The sequence below is a fragment of the Meriones unguiculatus genome, chromosome 19 (assembly GCF_030254825.1).
Source record: "Meriones unguiculatus strain TT.TT164.6M chromosome 19, Bangor_MerUng_6.1, whole genome shotgun sequence".
NCBI classification, from domain to species: domain Eukaryota; kingdom Metazoa; phylum Chordata; class Mammalia; order Rodentia; family Muridae; genus Meriones; species Meriones unguiculatus.
In genome coordinates, this window is record NC_083366.1 from 39,297,941 (window position 1) to 39,319,325 (window position 21,385).

Sequence of the window (21,385 nt, forward strand, 5' to 3'; positions counted from 1 at the left end):
CCTCCCTGAGTGTTGGGATTAAAGACATGTGCTGCCAACATTAATTATCTTTAAGTTTTCCTTTAACATTTATTATTTTTAAATCATGTGTAAGTTTGTGTGTTTGTGTGTGTGTGGCATCTGTGTTTGCGTCTTTGTGTGTGTGATGCCTGTGTGCATCTGTGTTTGTGTGTATGTGAATGGAGGAACCATGTGACCTGGGTGCTGGGAATCATTCAAGTCATACTCTTAGCTGCTGAACCATCTCTCCAGCCCTAATTATTATTATTATTATTTTAAGAAAATACTTTAAAAAATTAGGGACAATGAAAGAGTTTGCTACAGAGACCATCAAAACAAAACAAACAATACACCCAAAACAGAAACGACACTGAAGAAAGTCCAAAACGCTTCATTCGATTAATGATTTTCTCTGTTACATCCCTACTTACTCCTAATTCGCTTTCCTTATCTTTGTGAATGAGCTGCTCTCTTGAACGTTGCTGAATTTTATCTTTTTATTTGGTAGTTTGGGGTTGTAAAGTGACAAACCTAAAACCTGTGTGTTAACACAAGAATTTGAATTTGCAAGAAAAAGAAAAGTAACAATTCTATGTTTCCGCCCGGTTTCGAACCGGGGACCTTTCGCGTGTTAGGCGAACGTGATAACCACTACACTACGGAAACACCTCTGGCAAGCCTTTCTTTTTCTGATTAGTTAAAAATGGACCCTACTATCTATACTATTGATTGCTGATTCAACAGTGGTAGAAAGCTCGAAGACTAACCGCGAAACAGGTGAGGGCCCTGTGCAGCTGCGGTTCCTGCTACGTGAGCTCCAGGGAGAGAAACCTCAGGTCGGCGCTCCTGGCAAATTTTACTTAAAGGAATTTCCTTACGTGTTGTACGGCGGTACGCCCCTTTCTAGGCTGAAGTGGGCCGCTCTTATCTTCCTATCCTAAAACGCCAGACTCAGCTTTGCACCCTAACATCTTCAGACACTGCTCACTGAGAGATACTTTCTTGACGATCAACAGTAAAGGTTAAGGTATTGTTTGCAAAGAGGAGGTAAGTGATTTGGGTACGTTTGAGAAGTTTCAAGTGAGGACAGGAAAACCTTATTCGGTACGAGCAATTATCAGTGAACAAACCCTGCTCTGATAATAAATACATGCATATGTACAGCATTTTTGTCCCCCCGCGATGACCAGTCACACAGCGAAGCGGAGCTAAAACTATAAACATGGCAAGTTGAGCCAGCCTTTGCGCTTTAACGCCACTCTGCAGCAGGTGGAAATTGAGAAGTGTAAAGCATAAACGCACGGAGACCAAAAGATGAGAAAGTAAAAGCAGCACAAGTTATCTGAAGCCCAGATGATGCTAAGAAGAGGAAGTCCTACTATGTGAAGATGTTTTTGAACTTCCTAAGGTTTACATGTGCTGTTACATGTCCACCAGAATATGGCTTTTCATGTATAATATTTATCACTCTTTAGCTATTTCCAATCCGGTGAAGGCACTAAGGTTGAATTCGATTTAGACTATTGAAAGATCAATGTTGATGCTGCCATTAATATCTACCTACCTGTGGCACTGTTTCTCTGAATATTGGGTGTGAGAGTCATACCAAACTAAGAGAATATCTAGATAACTGGATGTAAGGAACTTTCCTTTTGAGACTGGGTATCATGTAGCCAAGGCCGGCCTTGAACTCTTGATCCTTCTGTTTCAGCGCTGAGATTACAGGTGGGCACCATCATTGGTATGGCTATTCTCAAACTGCTTATGAAGTTTTGGGGTGCTCTTCTGAATGATTGCTGTAGCTCCTACCAGCAGATGCAAGAGAGCTGTTATATCTGCAGTCAAGTTTCTAATCCTCAGCTTATTCATACACATGTACCTATGCGTATTTCTATTAATTTTTTGTTATGTATAATTATTTAAATTCTAAAAACTTTATTTTCTTAGTTTTTATTTATGTGTAGGCATATCTGAGCACAGTGCTCATGGAAGGCCAGAAAAGGGCATTGGACACTCTAGACATGAAGCTACAGGTGCTTGTGAACCACCCACCACGGGGTCAAAGGTTCTGGGAATCAAGAGCCACAAGCACTCTTAATCACTGAGCCATCAGGCCAGCCCCATATGTGTTCAAACATTGTAGGCAAACATTTAAAAAATGAAATCCACAAATGATCCCCTGTCTAGTGCAAGAACCACAATGGATAGCAGCATATTTTAAAGCCCTCTCCGGCATGTCAGTGTAGCTGAGAGTCCTTCTTTGATGCTGCCCTTTATATATCAGTCCTTCTGACTGGCTCTGATCCCAGCTCAGGCTGCCTGATCCCAGACAGGCTGGGCTTTCTCTTAATACGCAGAGGCCAGAGACGGGAGGAGCCTCTCAGGCCATTTCTTTGTCCATGGGCACAGAATACCTGGGAGTCCAAGGCAGAACCCTGAGCTGAATGGACCAACAGGTTGAATGATACATTCATTATTCACCGGGGAAGACATATTTGTGAATGTGGCAAGCTCTAGGAATTCCCCCACAAAAGCTAAGTTTTCTGCATTAGTGATGTTAAGCTAGGGGAAATTGTCTATGTCCTTTCTCTTCTGTGTGGGGTGGCTGACATAACTTTTTGTTTATTGTAGCGCTGGGGATCGAACACTGGGTATTGTGCATTTACACAAAAGCCTACCACTAACCCACTAACCCTCTATCTCCCCCTCCCCACAGATCTTAGTTCCTTCCTCTAGTAATCAAAACAACAAAGGGGTATTTTTTTTTTTTGTGGCCCTCAGTATTTTCTGATGTATATAACTTTTGTTATGAACTCTACCCTATGACTTACTTCACCCCTCACTCTAGAAATCTTCACAGGCTTTTCACACAATTCCCTAAATACCCAACCTGATATCCTTGCTGCAATGAGCTCTTATCCATACCCTTGCTGTCGGTCAGTGTCCTGCTAATGAGATGGGTTATGTGCCTGTGGTTTGGGACCAGTACTTGGTCAGTACTCAGAAAGATGCTTCATTTCAAAGCACTTAAAGCTTTTGTTTAAAACACTTCCCTGGGGGACAAGAGTTCTTTATGCAAAATTAGCATTTTTTCGTGTTGCAACTGACCTCTCAGACAAGCAGTGTTGGGCAGGTGCTTGGAGAAGCCTCGAGGTGCTTTTGGGCTATAGGGATGGACAGTCTAAGTCTACTTTTCTGCTAGAGAAACTTGAATTCTGCAGGCAGTTTAGTCCAGGAGAAGATGCTGTGGAAACCATGTTCAGTGCCGAGGCAGGTGAAAGAAAGTCACCCCCACCTGCCCTTCCTCTTCTGGGGTCAATGAGGAAAGAAACTCACTCTCCACTGGGATTAAGCTCCTTCCGGGTGATCCTGTGGGAGATCTGACAGAAGTAGGAGAATCCTCCCCAGAGCATGCTGTCAGGACATCAGTCCAATGATCAAAGGTAATTCTAATATGGAGTGACGGGATTAACCAAACATTCTTGGGTTGGCTATGGCTACAGTTTCAGGAGAAAAAAAAATTGTTAATTGAAGCATCTCTTTGGGTCTGGTGGCTGTAGCTGGTTGCAATTTGGCTTCTGTTTTTTTTTTTTGTTTGTTTGTTTTGTTTTGTTTTGTTTTTCTTGTTTGTTTGTTTGGATCTGTTCCTATACTCCTTCACTATGGCATGGGGTTTTAATGTTCTGTTATCACCCTTGCATTGCCAGCTTAAGGAGAAACTGCTTGTTTCCTAATGCCACATGGAAATAGTGAGTGGCTGTTTGCATTCCTCTATATCCTCACTGACAGCTGTCATTTTAAGCTATCATAAACATTCAGGCATTTTAGGGACTTGAATTTGTATCTCCCCAAAGATTTAAGCATCTTTTCTTGTGCTTATTTAGTACTTGAATACATACTTCTGTGTGTGCTAAACTATTTATTTATTTTAAGTTTTATATTTTGAGACATGTCCTGGCATGGTCTTGAACTTCCAGATCCTCTGCACTGGTCTCTCAAATGCTGGGATTACATTCAGGCTAGGCACTCGTGGTGCCTAGTACGAGTGGTATTCTCATTACTGAGCTTTAAAAATTCTTCATGTATTCTCCACGCATCTCATTCCTCAGATACATGCTCTGCAAACACCTCTTCTAATTGTAGAACATTCCCGTCTGTCCTGCAGAGTGGTCCCAGTTTATCAAGTTTTTTGAGAGTCGTGCTAACCCATGTCGGAGAGGTTTTTCTTCTTTTTCTATTTTCAGCAAGGATGTGAAAACTTCTGTGAGTAGGTGATGCTATGAGCTCTATACTTTTTCTCTGTTCCACACTCGGTGTGTGTGTGTGTGTGTGTGTGTGTGTGTGTGTGTGTGTGTGTGGTGGGGGGTAGTGTAGGAGGTGAGGCTCAGAGTCCTTGGCACAGAACACACCCAGGCACCAAATTCAAATTCTCAGCACAAAGAAGATTTACGACCCTGGAGAGACAAGGGGGGGGGCGGGGAGCGGCTGCCCCTGGGTCAGATAAACACAGCAGCAGGTGTCTCTGCAGGAATGGTTTTTAAGGATAATGAGAGAAGTCTGTGTAAGGATGAGTTGCTAAGTCCTGATTGGACGTGTTAGCCAGTGAAACAAATAACGAATTTTGATTGCTGGATCTTGGCGTTTAGTCTCAGGAATGAGTCGGTGGTCAAATAAAGGAATAGACTCTGGGCGCTAGCTTTAGGAATGTAATCTAACGATTTGTTTAGCAAGGGGGAGGGAATGGGAAAGGGTAAAACCCATCGGCGCTGTGTTTGCCATGCTCTGGGCCTGTTAGAGAGCCCTTCACTTAGAGTCAGCTAATTCGTTTAAAAACACAGAGTTGTTATTTCTCTGGGAAGCTGTCCTGCTCGCTCTCCTGGGGAGCTCATCTTTTTACCCCAAGCGTGGGTGGAATCACATGTTCATAGGCTCAGGGCCCATTTCTGCCTGGAAGGGATTCTTCCTTAGATTTCAGACTATTTTGGTTACTTGGAGACATCGACTCAAGGTTCATTTCTCAACTGTGCATCTCTCAATTATCTGCGCTCTTTAAATTAGGCGGGGCCCTCTCCAGGTTTCAACTCAGCACTGCGTGAACCTGCGCTGGATAATGAAACAGGAAAGCTGATCAGCTTCAAGCTCAGTCAGTCTTGGAACTCTGTTGGATTTACAAGAAGCTCAGCCTGAAGAACATGGACACGGAGGGGAGGCGATGAGTGAATCACCCTGAAACAGCCAAAGTGCCTTGAGGAGGCCAGGGTGGCGGCAGGCAGCGACGCTACGAACAAACTACGCTCGCCATGGAATCTGTGGGTCAGAGGTGGTTTTCCACAGGAAATATGAGAAAACCCGAGGAGCTGCAAACCCATTCCATCTTTTCAGGAGGTCCCTTTCAATTGAGCATAGATTAGGCGCAGCCTGGGCGCGTCGGAACGTCATTCTCTTAATCTCAGCACTGCTTGGAATATGAGCTATCCGATCTGGAGAAGCTTTTGCAAGGAGAACAAGGTGCGTACAACAATTTAATTTAATCTGCGTTCCTTTCTGGTTTCACCTCGACGTCCCTTTCAAGCACTTCCTCTCCGCTCCAAGTTTCAAATCTGACGTCCAGGAAAACTTTAGAAGGCAGACCACCTACCCTGCCCCAAAGCTGCACTTCTGGGTTTTTCTATACCCTCTGATTCTTAATTTTATCTGGATTTAATTTGTCTCGGATCGCTTTCAATTACGAACAGTTTCTCGGCGCGCTTTCTCGAGCCAGTCAGTATCTCTCTGTCCCTTTTCTCACCTCTCTGGGATATGCTCGGGGACAGAAATTCAGCCAGCTATGCCAGGCTCAGGGCAGGGACGGGTAGGTGAGGATGAGCCAATAAAATATTGATCAATTTCCAGGTTTGTTTTTTTCTCCTGCTACTGTGCTTTTCAAATATTAAGATGCAATTAATTCATGCGCAATAAAGCTCAACCTTTCAAAGTGTTCAGTTCAGTGACTGTTCATGTACTGTATTACACACCGTCATTGATACCTGACTTCAAAATTTTTCTTTCCTCAGCCCCTGGCAACCGGTGATACGTCCTAATCCCAGATTTGGTGGTCTGGACATTTCATTTCAATACCAGCATTCAGTATGTACCTTCTGTACTGGCTTCTTTTCATCAGCGCGATGCTTTCTAGTCTCAGGGATCTGGTGATGGTTCAGGACTACAGAATCCTTCCTGTCTTTTAGTAATATTATGTTGTTGGGTGGTAAAGGGCAAGACCGAATGCAAAAAGAGCCAGATCAGGGCTCTTCAAGACTCAGTCTGTTTTGGTTACGGTTTTGAACACATCATAAGCGGAAATCTATCGTTTGTATAATTAAGAGAAAAAACCCCAAAAGGTCAGGTCGAGCCAGCCAGGAGTCGAACCTAGAATCTTCTGATCCGTAGTCAGACGCGTTATCCATTGCGCCACTGGCCCACCGTGGAGGGGCCTTGTCCTCTGCTTCTCATTACCAGGAACATCAAGTTAATGCGCCTCCTGGTCTCGAGCCATCAGCAAAGCGTTGATGTCCACCTCTCCAAGTCTCCTCCTTTTCCTTTCAGACGAATTTGGCCGGATGTCGTCTGTGTGTTCGACGTGAGCGAAAACAGTTAAAAATGTACTCGCAAAGAGGAGTTTTCCTGGTGCCGTTGGGGGCCCCTCCTTCCCTCTCTCCCTCCTTCTCTCTTCCTTCCCGTCCTGGCTGTTCTGGAACTCGCTGACCTCGCACTCAGCAATCCTGCCTCTGCCTCCCAAATTCTGGGATTAAATGCGTGTCTACCGTGAGCGCGGGAAATTAAAAAAAAAAAAAAAAAAGAGTGAGCGCAGCAGGAGGTTTTTAAGAAGCAAAACGTCCTCCGTTTGCTCACGTTTTCCCAGCTCAGTATTGAGATTGCAACAAAGTGGACGGGCTTCCTTGACCACACGCTGTGAGCAGGATTTGAACCTGCGCGGGAATAACCCATTGGATTTCGAGTCCAACGCCTTAACCACTCGGCCATCACAGCTAATGAGGACATGCTCTGTTGTATATTAAATAAGTAATTAATAAAAGGAAGAAAGGGAAAGAAAGAAGAGAGAAACAGAATGGTATGCTGAAGGCAAAATACATACTCCGAGGGCGTTGGGCGCTATAACGCTCCTAATGCCTGACACTCCCGTCTCCGGGGCAGTTTCGCTTCAGCAATACACAAAAGGCAGTCACTTGGTCAGACCCGAATCAGATCTCTCCCCCCAGCCTTACTCAACTCGACCCTATTCCTGCAGGCTTTCAGATCCCCCATCACTCTTATTAAAGGGATACCAGCATGCCAGAATCTCTGGTTTTAGCCTTCTTCTCCCCGCTTTCCGGTCTTCACAGATTACTGAGTTTCTCTTCACAGATGTAGCAGGGAATAGAGTTTCAGTTAGTTGTATGTACAACTGTATTCAGTCTTGCCCTCAGCACACAACCCGCGGAGCACTGCCCCTGAGGGAGACAAGTTGGCAAGTTCTATCCATACTCAGAACTCATGTGCTTTCTGAGGCACATTTCTACAAATGTGCAAGATACGTTTGCATACATGAGGAACTTTGCTGGGGCCAACCTCACTCTCTTCTGTATTATCTGGAATTGCAGGATTGGGAAAAAAAAAAAAAAAAACATCAGCAACATGAGTATTTTAAAATAATTGTCTTGTTAGTGTTAAACAGCTCAGAATAAGTTAACCTGGCAATTTTTGGCAACACACACACACACACACACACACACACACACACACTCAAGCGTAGTGAAGTACTGTGCATGTTTAAAAGCTGGCCATGCTTTCACACCTGTAATTCTGCCACTTGAGACGCAGGATGAGCATAAATTTTAGGCAGTCCTCCACTACATAGTAAGTTGGAGGCCAATAGGGGCTACATGAGGCCCTGTCTCAAAGAGGGAGAGAGAGAGGATATGAGATATATGTGTGTGTATGCACATCTACTTTTAATAGAAAATCAAAGTTGAGATCAAAGTGTGCAGAACGCTACCATGGGAGACACGTTAGTGTTAGATTATACATGTAGTTTTAGAAAATATCACTTAAAAAACTGGCACGATGGCACACACCTTTAATCCGGGGTTTGGGAGCCTGAGGTAAGTGGATCTCTGAGTTTGAGGACAACCTGGTCTATGTAGAGAGTTCCAGGGGCTTGCAGAGAAACTCTAGAAAAAATAAGTATCTACAAGAATACGTAATTACAAGTAGTTGACACTGGATGGTTCCTTCAATGGCTTTGAAGGTTTTTTAGATTTAACAGACACTTTCAGCTTTTGTTTCTCCTGTTTAATTGTTCAAAGTGTACTTTTGGGTGGGAACCTAAAGCTCCATCTGCTGATAAAAGCATATGTAAGATTAAAATGGTAAAACACACACTATAAAAACTACGACAACTCTCTTCTTGAGGCCATTTCCCCCTTGAGTGTTAGGAACAGCTGCATGTTATCATTGTTAAAGCACTTCTCCTTTAGTAAACTCTGAGCTCTTGGGGTGAATTCTTGTTGGGAAGAGTTGTGCAGCTATTACAGTATAATCAACTTGAGATGTCCAGCAGGATGTCACAAACTGGGAAGACTGCATAGCAAAATGTGTTTTCCTGGGATTCTGGAGGCTAGAAGTCCAAACCCAAAGGGTCAGTTTTTGGTAAGTCATCTCTTTCTGCTTTCTTTCTGGGTTCTTGTGAGATCATGTCTCTGTGCATGCAGGAACAGAGATCTCTGAAGGCTTTTCCTTGGTGTCATAAGTATGTACGTAGCACTAGATGACAGCCCCCGCTTTGTGACCCCATTTGATTTTAGTTATGCTCTGAAATTTTCATCTCTCCATGCTGTCACACAGGAATGAATGTGGGCTTCAAAAGAATGAATCCCCAGGAAGACCCCGTCAGCCCGTAAGAAGATCCACCCATGATTAGTCCTGACTTCTTGTCTGACTTGTCTGATCACTCTGACTTCTTGTCTACATAGTTGCAGGGTTTACTGTGATCTCTGGTGAGAAAGGAAGAGTCCTCACAGAGCAATGCAAGGGCACCAGAGCTGTGTGTATGAATATTTCTCACCACAGTGATAAAAGGCCCTCGGGTGAAGCTCCCCATTCTCAGGAAGGTCCTATATCTTATACACATCTCATTTCAGACTTTAAATCTCCTCAGCTTAGAGCGATTTTCCTTTATGGTGTATTATGAAAGGGCTGATATTTCAGTTTCATTTTGTTGAGTCTTTCTAACTGTGGTTCATGCGTTAATCAACCAGGAACACTTAGAACCACCCCCTAGAGCTGTAGCACTGAATCAGGTGTAACCTTTTTCCGTTGATCCCACACCCTTAAAATCCACTCTCTTTCAGATCTGTCAGATTTCCATCACTACACGTTGACATATTTAACCTGGCATGGTGGCCCAAATCCTAGGAGCCAGGAGGCTGAGGGAAGGGGGAGAGGATTGGCACATGTTTTAGGCCGGCCTGGGTTGCAACATAAGATCCTGTCTCGAATGAATGAATGGATGGATGGATGACTGATGAATAAAATTATGCAGTTCCTCTGGTATGTATCACATCTCCACAAGGTGAGACTTCGATTTTACCACCAAGGGTCAGTCACACATCAGGAGGAGGATCAGGAGAGCCTCAAAGGTCAGCCCTCCCCCCCCATGTTGTCCTGTCTCTCTGCAAGAGAAATATACATCCTCAGGCCTCGTAGAGCTGCCAACAGGAGTCAATAGCTGGAATTAGAGAATCACTGCAGTAAATGTGGTTCAGAAAGACCATAGTTCCCACCTTCCAATCTTACTTCATTACAGATAAAAATTCCTAAACGTCATCAAAACCTCAACCCAGTGTTCCCTGGTTTTCATGTCTGACATTACTCATGCCTTGTAGGGGTGAAAAAAATTTCTTGGCTTGCTTACCATTAGACTCATGACTTGGGTCTGTAAAAGAGAGGACAGATAGGCGAGAGAATTTTGTTTTGTTTTGCTTTTTGAGATAGGGTTGCTCTGTGTAGCCTTGGCTATCCTAGCCTCTCCTTGTAGACTAGGCTGGATTCAAACTCAGAGATACACCTGCCTCTGCCTCCCTGAGAGCTGGAATCAAAGGTGTGTGCCACCATGCCTGGCAAGAGAAATTTTATTATTAAAACAGGATTTAAACTGGGGTAGTGGTGGTGCATGCCTTTAATCCCAGCACTTGGGAGGCAGAGTCAGGCAGATATTTAATTCGAGGCCTGCCTGGTTTATAGAGTGAGTTCCTGGGCAGTCAGAGAAACAGAGTCAGACAACAGAGAAAAGTCTCAAAAAAAACTTATCAACCTACCAACCAACAAACCAAAACTCCAAACAACAACAACAACAATAGCAAAAAACCCCACCAAGATTTATATGCACTGGATTAAGGGTGCAATACCATCACTAAGTTAATTAGTTAGCTAATTAATTATTAACACTTTAAGGACTGGCAGTCCCAAAGAAACAGGCAAATCATGTTCTGTTTAATGAAGAAATATGGAAAATGGCCACGAGGATGTATAATTAGATAAAATTGTATGATGTGATGATGGCAAACTGGGGTGGAGTGGACGCTTATCAAGGTCTGTACAAATTATTTTCTGTGTTCCCGAATCCTTTGCTTTGAGTAATAAAACAACAGAAACATGACAGTATATATTGAATTCCACAACTCCCGTAAGAACACGCGTTTCCCTGAGGACAAAGACCTTGCCGCCTTGTGCCTGCGTTCTGGTGTAGATGGTGGTGTTCTTTCAAGGTTTCGCTTGTTCCTCTGCATTCTGCAGAAATCCGAGTAGGTCGAGTCGATTGCTTTCAAAGGAAAGGACACTTGCAGTTGCACATAGAGCTGAGGGACTCTGACCTTTCCCCAGCGAATCCCCAAGCCTGAAATGGACGCAAGGGTTCTCACTTATACATGGGTGTGGCCGTGAGAGCACCCAGGCCAGTGTGTTGTTTCCGTAGTGTAGTGGTTATCACGTTCGCCTCACACGCGAAAGGTCCCCGGTTCGAAACCGGGCGGAAACAGATGCTCTCCTTTTAATTCTGGAGCACTGGCTTGTTTGAAAATAGCTCTGCGTGATGCCCGGGCTCAGCAGAATGCCGGCAGGCGGAGGGCATCACTTCCACGTAGGAAGCGCCGGCTACCTGTGTGGAGAGCCGAGAGAATGCAATCGCCATTACGAGAAAGTAATAGAGCGCATGTGCAAGTTGCAAAAGCGCGCAAGTCACTGCCCAGCCCGGGGCGTCATACGGGGCAATGGCCAAGCAGCCAACTAGCGGAGTACATGCCGCCATAGGGTGTATTTAAGCAGCATCATTCTGGGGCTTGGGGTCTTCCTCCTTTCATCGCTTGACTATAATAAAGTCTGCTGCAGAAGGATCCTGTTGTCCGTGTGCGTTCTTGCTGGCGAGACGATTACGCGGGTCGCAACATCTGGTGCCGAAACCCGGGACGCTTGCTGGGAGCCTGCTATCGCCGGTGCCGAGGAGACCCCCCTCCGCCGGGAGGATTCAGAACTGCAGCATTAGGGTAAGTTCTGAGAGGCATTTTTGGTCTTGACTTATCTCATCTTTCACCTCAGCTAGCAGGAGCCCTTATTGCCTTCCCTGTTGTGATCGTTGCCCTCGTCCTCTTTCTTTTGGTTTCGTTTTGTTTTCATAAGGGTTGGTGCTAATACACACCGTTGTTGAGGGACACGGTAAGGCGGACGTAGATAAGCCGCTGTGTCCTTTCTGAGTGTTGTGGGTACGATCAGACGGCCTATACTTCTCAAAAATTTGGACAGTTTTGTCATCAAATGGGAGTGACCCACCTAACGGGTCTCCCATATAACCCTCAGGGACAGGGCATTATTGAACGTGCTCATCGCACTCTAAAGTCCTATTTAATAAAACAAAAAGGGGGAGTCGAGGAGGCTCTGCCCTCAGTGCCACGAGTGACTGTTTCCTTGGCACTCTTTACTCTCAATTTTTTAAATTTGGACAGTCAAGGCCACTTGGCGGCTGATCACCACTGCTTAGAGCCTGATAGGCCTAAGGAAATGGTCAAATGGAAGGATGTCTTGACTGGTCAGTGAAAAGGCCCGGATCCTATTTTAATAAGATCCAGGGGAGCTGTCTGTGTTTTCCCACAGGAAGAAAACAATCCATTCTGGGTACCGGAGCACCCGGCAGCTGAAGATGATCCTCCAACGAATATACCTGCAACTAATTCCAGTTCTTGCTTGGATCCTTCTAAATCGGGCTCCTAGTATTGTGGGGGTACAACGTTGGGCCATTTTGTCTGCATTCCCGAAGCCTATGCCGGTCAGACATAATTCATTGACTTTTCCAAAATTTTTCTCGTCCAATAAAGATTTAGGCCTGCCTTATTTGCCTTATGATGAGACTGAGGCATCATTAGGGGAAAGCCATGACTTTCCAGAAGCTGGCTCCCTTTGCTTTCAAATCGAGGATTCCGTAGGAGATTGTGTTCGGCTTACCAAAAGGATTCTTGGGTCATTTAGCCATAAGGATTGGAATTGGGAAGTTATGACCCAAAAGAAAAGGGGTAATAACGACACCATCGATGTCTATTATACCTTTTGGCAAAAGGTCATCTGGATAAACGGTTCCTTTTTAGGACCAAATTTTTTAGATAAAAATAGACCTCTTCAACCTAGGGTGGCCCCTTCATGTGCATGGGAGGATGATGAGACCATCCCTCCATGGTCCGACTGCCAGTCGCGTTTTACTCGATGGGCTGACAAAAATAAAACCTTTTCCCTTTCCCCAAATATGTTGATGGATCCTACAAAAGATTGGGTAATGAAAAAGGGGCTCTTTATACAACATCGAGATATGACCCCTTTTCATAAATGGGTACTTTGTGGGATAAATGGTAGTTGTACGGACCTCAATCCTCTGGGATTCATTAGTGGTGGTACTGTAGGGAAATCGATCGTCATGGGCTCCCTAAATGGTACTGTGTTAAAAAAGGATATGGAAATGGTGAATGCGACAAGGCAAATTACCAATTGGAATAGAACCATTACAAATCAGACGGCTTTTCTGCCTAGTCCTGTCTGTGTTTATCCCCCTTTTTTACTTGTTTTGTCCAATAATTCTTTTAGAAACTGTACCAATGAGACATGCTGGATGTCGCAATGTTGGAATGCCAGGCGTTACGCTCGTGCCCTGGTTGTTAGAGTCCCGCAGTGGATCCCAATCCCTGTGGAGACTCCATCCACCCTCTCCCTGTTTAGACAAAAGAGAGATTTTGGCATCAACGGAAATTGGTCAAAAAGATTTGAAAAAACGCTTGAAGAGCTAAGGGCGGCGGTGGTGACCATTAATTCTACTCGAGTGGATTTATCGCTTACAGATGGCTTATTATCCTGGGTTTCTTCCGCCTTTTCTTATTTTAAGGAATGGGTGGGCGTTGGAATGTTTGGTGCAGCATTATGTTGTGGCTTAGTGTTCTTACTTTGGTTGGTCTGCAAGCTCAAAGCCCAACAACAACGTGACAAGGTCGTGATCGCGCAAGCACTTGTGGCCTTGGAGCAAGGATCATCTCCCAAAATTTGATTATCCATGTTAAAAAATTAAAACAGACTGAGACACTCAGTCGATGCACCTCAGGGGTTTTACCCATTGCACTGAGTCGATGAGTGATCCAAGTCTCAATGTTTGCCTTTGCCTAAGCGGCTATGGTACCTAAATAGGAGGGTGACAGCCCTTGCACTCCCTGGAATTTTATTCCATTGCACGGGAATGGGTGTCACCTCCATTTTTAATCTTCTCCCTTAGCCCCTGCACCCAGAGGACTTGTCTCCATTGCACCTGGTGGGGTAAGGGAGTAATCTAAAGCTCTTGATCGCTTACTCCCCAAAGAAGGAGTTCACTTGATCGAGCTTAGGGCTTTCTTGTGCCGCGCTTACAAGGCTTTGAGGCAGTTTTCATTTATTAAAACAAAAAGGGGGAAATGTGGAGAGCCGAGAGAATGCAATCGCCATTATGAGATGGCGCCGACATCGGCCCTAGTGAACAAGTAATAGAGCGCATGTGCAAGTTGCGAAAGCGCGCCAAGTGACTGCCCAGCCCGGGGCGTCACTGCCCAGCCCAGGGCGTCATACAGGGCAATGGGCAAGCAGCCAACCAGCGGAGTACACGCCGCCATAGGGTGTATTTAAGCAGCATCATTCTGGGGCTTGGGGTCTTCCTCCTTTCATCGCTTGACTGTAATAAAGCTTGCTGCAGAAGGATCCTGTTGTCCGTGTGCGTTCTTGCTGGCGAGACGATTACGCGGGTCGCAACATACCTGGGGTTCTCTGGTCTGTGAATTTTACACTTCATAGGAGGAAGCTCTGCGGGCGTTGGGAGGCGGATGAATGGTCCTGAAGCGAAGGGAGGGAGGGATGCCAGGCCCAAACTAACAAACATAATCTCACAGCGCCGAATACAAAACACAGAATCCTAACAGGCACGACTCATTTAACGGTAAAGAAAAAGAGGAATTTATTTGAAATTTTTCTATTTGCTTGTTCAGTTACATTAATGCTATCGTTTTACCAAAACAAGACCACTAGTATAAAAGTGACGTAGCAGTTAATATAGAACTAATTGAACATAGTAGAATATAGAAAAATTTCAGTCTTTCTGTCTTCCTCTGATTAAGATCCATCTATCCATCTATCTATCTATCTATCTATCTATCAATCAATCATTATAGGCAGGGTCCCACTATGTAGCCTTGGACGGCCTGGAACTCACTATGTTGACCAGGCTAGCGTGGCATCTGCCTCTGCCTTTGGAGAATTGTGATTAAAGGTGCGAATCATCATGCCCAGTTTTTTTTTTTTTTTGGGGGGGGGGCTGTTTCACACGGTAGTTCAGAATCACCTGGAACTCCCTTTGCTGCCCAGTCCATCCTCAAATATGAAGAAATCCTCCGCTTCAGCCTCTGAGTGCTGGGATTCAAGGTGTGGATCACCATGCCTTGCTAAGCAATTATTTCAGTTTCATTAAAAATTTGTAGATCATATTATTCTAAGGACACACAGTGCATTATTTAAAAAAAAATGCCAAGAAATACAACAGAACAATTACTCTGGTTACTGTATTTAATAAAAATAACACTGACATTTGTCTCATGATGAACATATTTTATTTTGTTTTTTTTTTACGAGCTGTTCTCTTTTCCCATAATAATTTTCCTCAAATGGCCCTCAGGCGTGAAGACAATCTTCCCTCCTTCTATGGTGCTGGGGAGTCAAAACCACGGCATTGACCACGTTTGGGGCGCGTACATCCCTTGGGAGGTACATCCCGGCCTCCTCACAGCAAACACAATCAGCTCTGCTCTTACCAAGCCGACATCGTCCTGACTCATGGTCTCCATCAGCGTGATGAAACTACACGAGCTCCTGAGAGACTCATCTCCTAAGTGTCCTGGCCTTTTCTGGAAATTGTCCGCAGAACAAAACCACGCTCCAGCTTGTTAATTTTATGTGTCACCCCAACTGGGTTGTAGTGCTCAGACATGTACCCAGTCAGACGTCATTCTGAATGCTTCTGCTTGGGTGGTTTTGGGATGGGGCACGTTTAAATTGGTGGACTTTTGGTGAAGGATACATGTGTGGGGCACCACGTGGTCCACAGCAGGGGTGACCACTGAGGGGGAGGCTGGACAACCGCGTCCTTCCAGCAACGTCCTTTGCACTGAAATGCAACCACCAGTTGAGTCTACAGCCTGCCAGCGTCCTTCCCCAGAATCTGGATTTGCCAGGTCTCTTTTAAAACCACGGTGAGGAAGGCTATTTGGTATTACCACCGTAGGTACAGGGACCATTGAAAAGAGGGCCTTGATGTGCGGGACACTGAGCCCAGCTCCGTGTATAGGCCAGTGGGAATGTAGCGAGGAGCAGTATGAAGGGAATGGGCCTAGTGGACAGAGTGCGGGGTTAGAGGACGGTGTGAGGCTTGTGGATAAACACCGCAGTAAAGGTATTTCTCACTAAAGTGACTTCATAGGCTTCCTGCTGGTGATAAGCCCGATGCAGCCATAACTGCAGAGGGAGGCTGGGAGAAAATATCAGATACCGAGATGATCACTTTGAGGGCATCGGCGCTCTCTCTGTGATTTCGTAAGCGTGTTTCCTGGAAGTGGGTTTAGAAGGAAGTGCACAAATCGGCCTGGGCAAAGTTTCAGGAGTTTGATTACAGTGTGTAATCAAAGGAGTCTTTGCCAAACTCCACAACCACATGGGCCAACTCCTTAAAATAAATGTCCTTTCTGTGTACGTGCCCATTTCACCGTCCTGGTTCTCTGAAAACACTCTAACCGAATCACTATTTTTTTTTTTTTTAATAAATCTCCCCCCTCCGCCCCCGCATGCCGGAAGAGGACACCTGATCACATGACAGATGGTGGGGAGCCACCACATTGAGGTTGCTGGGGCTTGAACCCCTAACCGCAGAGCCGTCTCTCCAGCCCCACCAAATCACTCTTAGAGAACTGAGCTCCTTAAAAAACACACAGCCGGCGGCTAGCCGCGTCAACCACATCTGTCTGTGATAACCAGGCCTGTCATCCGGGCACTCAGGAGACGGAAGCAAGAGTCGGCTGCGGCGGATTGCTCAGGCCTGCGGTGTTTGCACGGCGGCCCGGTGCTCCTCCCCGGCTTCCTCCAGGCCTGACTCGGGCGCCGCGGTTCGTCTCCGCGCGGGCCTGTGCAGCGAGGCCCCGGGGGACCCCGAGACCGACGGGGGGGGGTCGAGCGACCCCCGGGCCCGACGCGCAAGCTCTCGGAGGTTTCCTGGATCACAGCGAGAGAGCTTCGGTGTCCTGCCGGGAAGCGGTCGTGTTCGTGCGCTCGCGTGCAACTTCCCGGCGCGCCGCAGCGTGCAACTTCCCGGCGCGAAACGTAGACGAGAGCAGCGGCTACGTATCATCAAGTAGAGCTAAAGAGAGCAGTAGTCCGTGTAGCGGCCGGTTAGCTCAGTTGGTTAGAGCGTGGTGCTAATAACGCCAAGGTCGCGGGTTCGATCCCCGTACGGGCCAGCAACGAGCATTTTAGTTACCAGGCCTGCAGTCTTCATTCTATCTGCACAGTCTTAAATCCCTTAAAGACAAACCCAAGGACCCTACAACTATGCCCAGCCTGTCACATATATGTAGTTAGATATTTTAGCCAGGTTTCGAGTTAGCTCCTGGCTTAAAGTGCCCAAGGTTCTGACGGTAGCATAAAAAACAAAACTGGGTGTATGGAAAACAGCATGGCTGCATCTATCAGTATTTCAAACATTAAAGATCTGATGTGATTTCATAAGAAAGAAGACAAATTCATTTGTGGACGGTGATGCAGGTTTTTACATGTGGGGGGTGGGGGTGGGGCGATGTCAGGAGGATGAGGAGCCAGGACGAATGAGATGACTCTCAGCTTTTCTGTGCCCTACCAAACAATAAAGGCAACCCAAAATTCTTAGGGTTCTTGAAAGACGGAATGGTCAGCGTGTAAGTTTCAGCGTGACGATTTTCCTTGCTCTCAAAAGTAAAGAAATAAATCCTACTCCAAACCAAATTATTAATTCTTTGGCATTGGTAATCCAAGTCCATCATTTGACTGAAGCATTTTCAACATTCTTAGAGATGGTGCGTTAGTGGAGTGCAAAAGCATAACAGCAGCACAAGGCCCTGCTGGGATTCGAACCCAGGATCTCCTGTTTACTAGACAGGCGCTTTGACCAGCTAAGCCACAAGGCCCCTTCCCAGACCCGCGTCATTTATACAGTATATGTCAGTCTTACGGGTAACACAGCATTTTCCCATATTTCCTTCACTTTGCACCAAGGAAAGTTCGTGTCTGTTTCCAGCTTCGTATAAAAACAGAACGCATGCATTTAAGAAATATTTCCTTAGATGTAAGGTTTAAAATGGATTTCAAATCGAAGGGTCTAAAATTTTTATTTCAAGGTGACTTGTGTCCCCTAGAGGAAAAATTGGATATTTCAGTACAGTTTAACGATTTCCCCAAAGTTGTTCTCCACTGGGCTTCAGTTTCTACTTTTTCAGGTATTGGAGATAAAACAATGAACAAAGCAACACAGTCTTTATTTTACTACAGAGTCTGCATTACAAGGAGATCAAAAGGCAAGTTTTAAAAGGCTAGGTACTCGGGCCCAGACAACAGAAACAGATAAAGCAAAACCCCTTAAACAAAAACATCAGATATGAGACACCATCTCTGCCACTTTACTGCTTCTAAGGAAACTCTTCCTGCTTCATTCCCTTCTGCATTCTCTCTCTCCCTCCCTTCCCTTTTTTTTTTTTTCCAAGACAGGATTTCTTTGTGTACCAGCCTTGACTGTTCTGGAGCTTGACCTGTAGACCAAGCTGGCCTCGAACTCACAGAGTGAGATCTCCTTGTCTCTGCTGCTCTACCGCTGAGATCAAAGCTTTGTACCCAGCATATGGATGAGTTTTTCTTTTTTCTTTTTCTTCTTCTTCTTCTTTTTTTTTAAAAATCTTTTGACTTCAAGAACTACCAAAGTTACTCAAATAATTTCTAATAGCTTTAAAAATCGTCCTGTGGGCACTCGCCATTCCCTGCTTATCATCTGTCTCAGGGGTTAAGCTAAAGGTTGTTTCCGTTGTGTCTCAGCTCCCTCTGTGCTCCTATGCAGGCATTTTACTTTGATAACTAGAAGCAGAATGACCAGCTTACTCAATTTGGTTTTAATCAGCTGACATTCCCACCAGGACTTTGCACTGTTCTTTCCTGTCAACTCTCAAATCAGGGCAACTACTTTAAAATGTTTAGAGTGATGTGTTAATGCATATAGTGACAAATAGTGCACAGAGCGAAAAATCTCATCCATAAAACCTTCCATATGTATATATTTAAGGCTTTTGGTCATCTACTTGTATGTTAGACACCTGATTGAACTTCTCTTTTGTGGTGCTGGGGACTAGACTGAGGGTCTAGTTGGCAAGCACCCTCTCTGCCAACTGACCCACTTTCCCAGCCATTTAGATTATTAGGGTTTTATTGCTGTGAAGAGACGCCATGACCACAGCGACTCTTATGAAGGAAAACATTTAGCTGGGGCTGGCTTCCAGTTCAGAGATGTAGTCCATTATTGTCATGTTGAGGGGCATGGCACTGTGCAGGCAGACACGGCGCTGGAGAAGCAGCTGAGAGTTCTACATCCGTATCTGCAGGCAGCAGATGGAGGCTGCCGCTTTGAGCATGGCCTGAGCATAGGAGACCTCAAAGCCCGCCCCAGTGACACACTTCCTTCAACAAGGCCGCACCTCCTCTAATGAGACCACCCATCCTATAAGTGCCACTCCCTGTACAGGACAGGCATTCAAGCGCGTTAGTCTTTGGGGACCATTCCTATTTGAGGCACCACAGCTTGCATCTTCCGCATGACCTTTTCTTGTTGTTGGTCCGTGCTCTTTGTGAGGCCGGCACGTTCTTCACTGTGAGGCACAGTGGTGTGTTTCACATCCCAGTCCTGTGAATTGTGGGTTTCAGATCTCATATTGTCCCCCTCCATACTGGTCACACCAGATTCTTGGCTTTGTAATGATCAAACTTATTTTTTCTCCCTCAAAGCTGTACCTTTGAAGTCATGGTAACAGTGTAAAGATTTCTCCATTTTGACTCATTTTTGTTTTCTACTCCTGCCCTAAAACATCACATAAGTACCCAACCCTACTATAGAAACTCAGGGGGAAAATGCCCCAATGAATTGCATGCTCTTGGCTCTTGTTAAAAACTCCTTGATTTCCACTGCAATTGCTAATCAGAAAAACATAGTGTTTCTGTGTTGTTTTTCAAAACTCCCCACACACACATTCAGGGCTGCTCTGTGAGAAATGTTTCTTTCCAGGCAGTTGCTGTCCGGCTTAATACAGACTCTCAATTTGAACTTTGGTTGTGCTGAGTGATTTCTGGAATTATACTCCATAAACTCCATATAAAAGGATTTTTTTTTTCCTGTTGTGAGGTTAAAAATAAGTTATCTTCAAAAAAGAATGCCTAGGTTTTAATTTTTAGGATGCTGAGTCATGTAGATAAGTGTCTTAGGTTCTTTTTATATTAAAGAGAAGAAAAATAACACCATAGGTTTTTCTTTTCTCTTCAGCATTTGGGATGGCATGCAGGGCTTCATTCCTGCTAGACAAGTCTTTAGGCAGAACAATGGAACCCAGGAGCAAGTGACACAAACAGTCACATTGTTAAGTCTCTCAAGCCTGTTAGGTGACAGTTCTCCTCTTCACAATCTAAGAGCTCATTTCCATGCCTGACTCATCTATTCTAAGCATGTGCTTTGCTAAGCATATGATAATACGGTGCATGCTGAGCTTTGGAACTCAAGAGGCTTCCCTGGCGGGAGGATCAGCCACACCTGTCCTTTCCAGCACTTCTCCAAGACTGCTGAGCTAACACGTCACAGGCCCCACAGTGGGCTGAGGCAATAGTAGTTTACTAAGGTCCTGCCTTATATCCCAAGACCTTCACTGACCGGCTGAACTAAGAGACCCTTCTCTAAATTCAGAACCTTCTTTCCTCAGGCCCGTGAAAGCACAGACTTTCCTTTGTGTCCTGGGTTGCTGTGCCGTTGGATCTCCTTTTCCTGCAAGTGGCTGTTGTTATTAAAAGACCAGATGTTCCCTGGAATTCTTCTCAGCAGTGACCTCCCTTCACACACACCAACTGCTTGCAACTTTGTGGCCTCTCAGGTCAACTCTGTTGAACCTGGAATCTGCAATATTTTAGCACACAAATGTTTAAGTTCTACCTCTTGGACAAAATGCAGAGCACATACATTCTCTGTGCTGGGTCACTCACCTGGCTTGTGAGAACCTGATCCTCCTCACTAGCAGACTAAGAACAAGAATCCCTATCCCCGAATTTCTGCTACTCTGAGCAGTAAGGTTTCAAAAATATTGTGGGGATTAAAAAAAGCTGAACAACACACAAGCACTATGAACTGTTTTTTTTTTTTTTGGGGGGGGGATGCCCATAGCCACATAAAACCAGGCAGTGAGAAGAGCACATGAAAGAGAAAGGACTGGTGGCATTGAATATGAATGCTCTGTTGAAAGTTAGATAAATTCAATAGACAAGTGAAGAATGAATCAGCTTTTAACATGCGCTTAATTCCGCATAAAGGGACACAGCATACAGAAAAGGCAAAACCGTTGGCTGATCAGGAGAAAAACTGGATTAAAAAATATTTAAATATTTATTTATTTAACTTTAATTAATTTATTCAACTTAATTAACTTTTCGAGGCAGGGTTTGTCTATGGCGGCCTGCCTGTCCTGTAGCTCACTGTGTAGAT

The 21,385-nt window shown here is 45.1% G+C and overlaps 1 protein-coding gene and 6 non-coding genes across 7 annotated transcripts; 3 read left to right on the forward strand and 4 right to left on the reverse strand.

Moving 5' to 3' along the window:
- Nucleotides 1–593: 593 nt before the first annotated feature.
- Nucleotides 594–666, reverse strand: Trnav-aac (transfer RNA valine (anticodon AAC)). Its single transcript has one exon. It is a non-coding gene; the product is annotated as a tRNA-Val (tRNA).
- Nucleotides 667–6,387: 5,721 nt separating this feature from the next.
- Trnar-acg (transfer RNA arginine (anticodon ACG)) lies at nucleotides 6,388–6,460 on the reverse strand. The gene has a single exon. It is a non-coding gene; the product is annotated as a tRNA-Arg (tRNA).
- Nucleotides 6,461–6,947: 487 nt separating this feature from the next.
- On the reverse strand, nucleotides 6,948–7,029 carry Trnas-cga (transfer RNA serine (anticodon CGA)). Its single transcript has one exon. It is a non-coding gene; the product is annotated as a tRNA-Ser (tRNA).
- A 3,972-nt stretch (nucleotides 7,030–11,001) lies between these two features.
- Nucleotides 11,002–11,074, forward strand: Trnav-cac (transfer RNA valine (anticodon CAC)). The gene has a single exon. It is a non-coding gene; the product is annotated as a tRNA-Val (tRNA).
- An 86-nt stretch (nucleotides 11,075–11,160) lies between these two features.
- On the forward strand, nucleotides 11,161–14,292 carry LOC132649169 (uncharacterized). The gene is made up of 2 exons (XM_060372375.1): nucleotides 11,161–11,579; nucleotides 12,184–14,292. Exon 2 carries the CDS (start codon nucleotides 12,230–12,232, stop codon nucleotides 13,613–13,615), a length of 1,386 nt encoding a protein of 461 aa, XP_060228358.1. The 5' UTR covers nucleotides 11,161–11,579; nucleotides 12,184–12,229; the 3' UTR covers nucleotides 13,616–14,292.
- Nucleotides 14,293–17,016: 2,724 nt separating this feature from the next.
- Trnai-aau (transfer RNA isoleucine (anticodon AAU)) lies at nucleotides 17,017–17,090 on the forward strand. The gene has a single exon. It is a non-coding gene; the product is annotated as a tRNA-Ile (tRNA).
- A 628-nt stretch (nucleotides 17,091–17,718) lies between these two features.
- Nucleotides 17,719–17,792, reverse strand: Trnat-agu (transfer RNA threonine (anticodon AGU)). Its single transcript has one exon. It is a non-coding gene; the product is annotated as a tRNA-Thr (tRNA).
- Nucleotides 17,793–21,385: the final 3,593 nt, after the last annotated feature.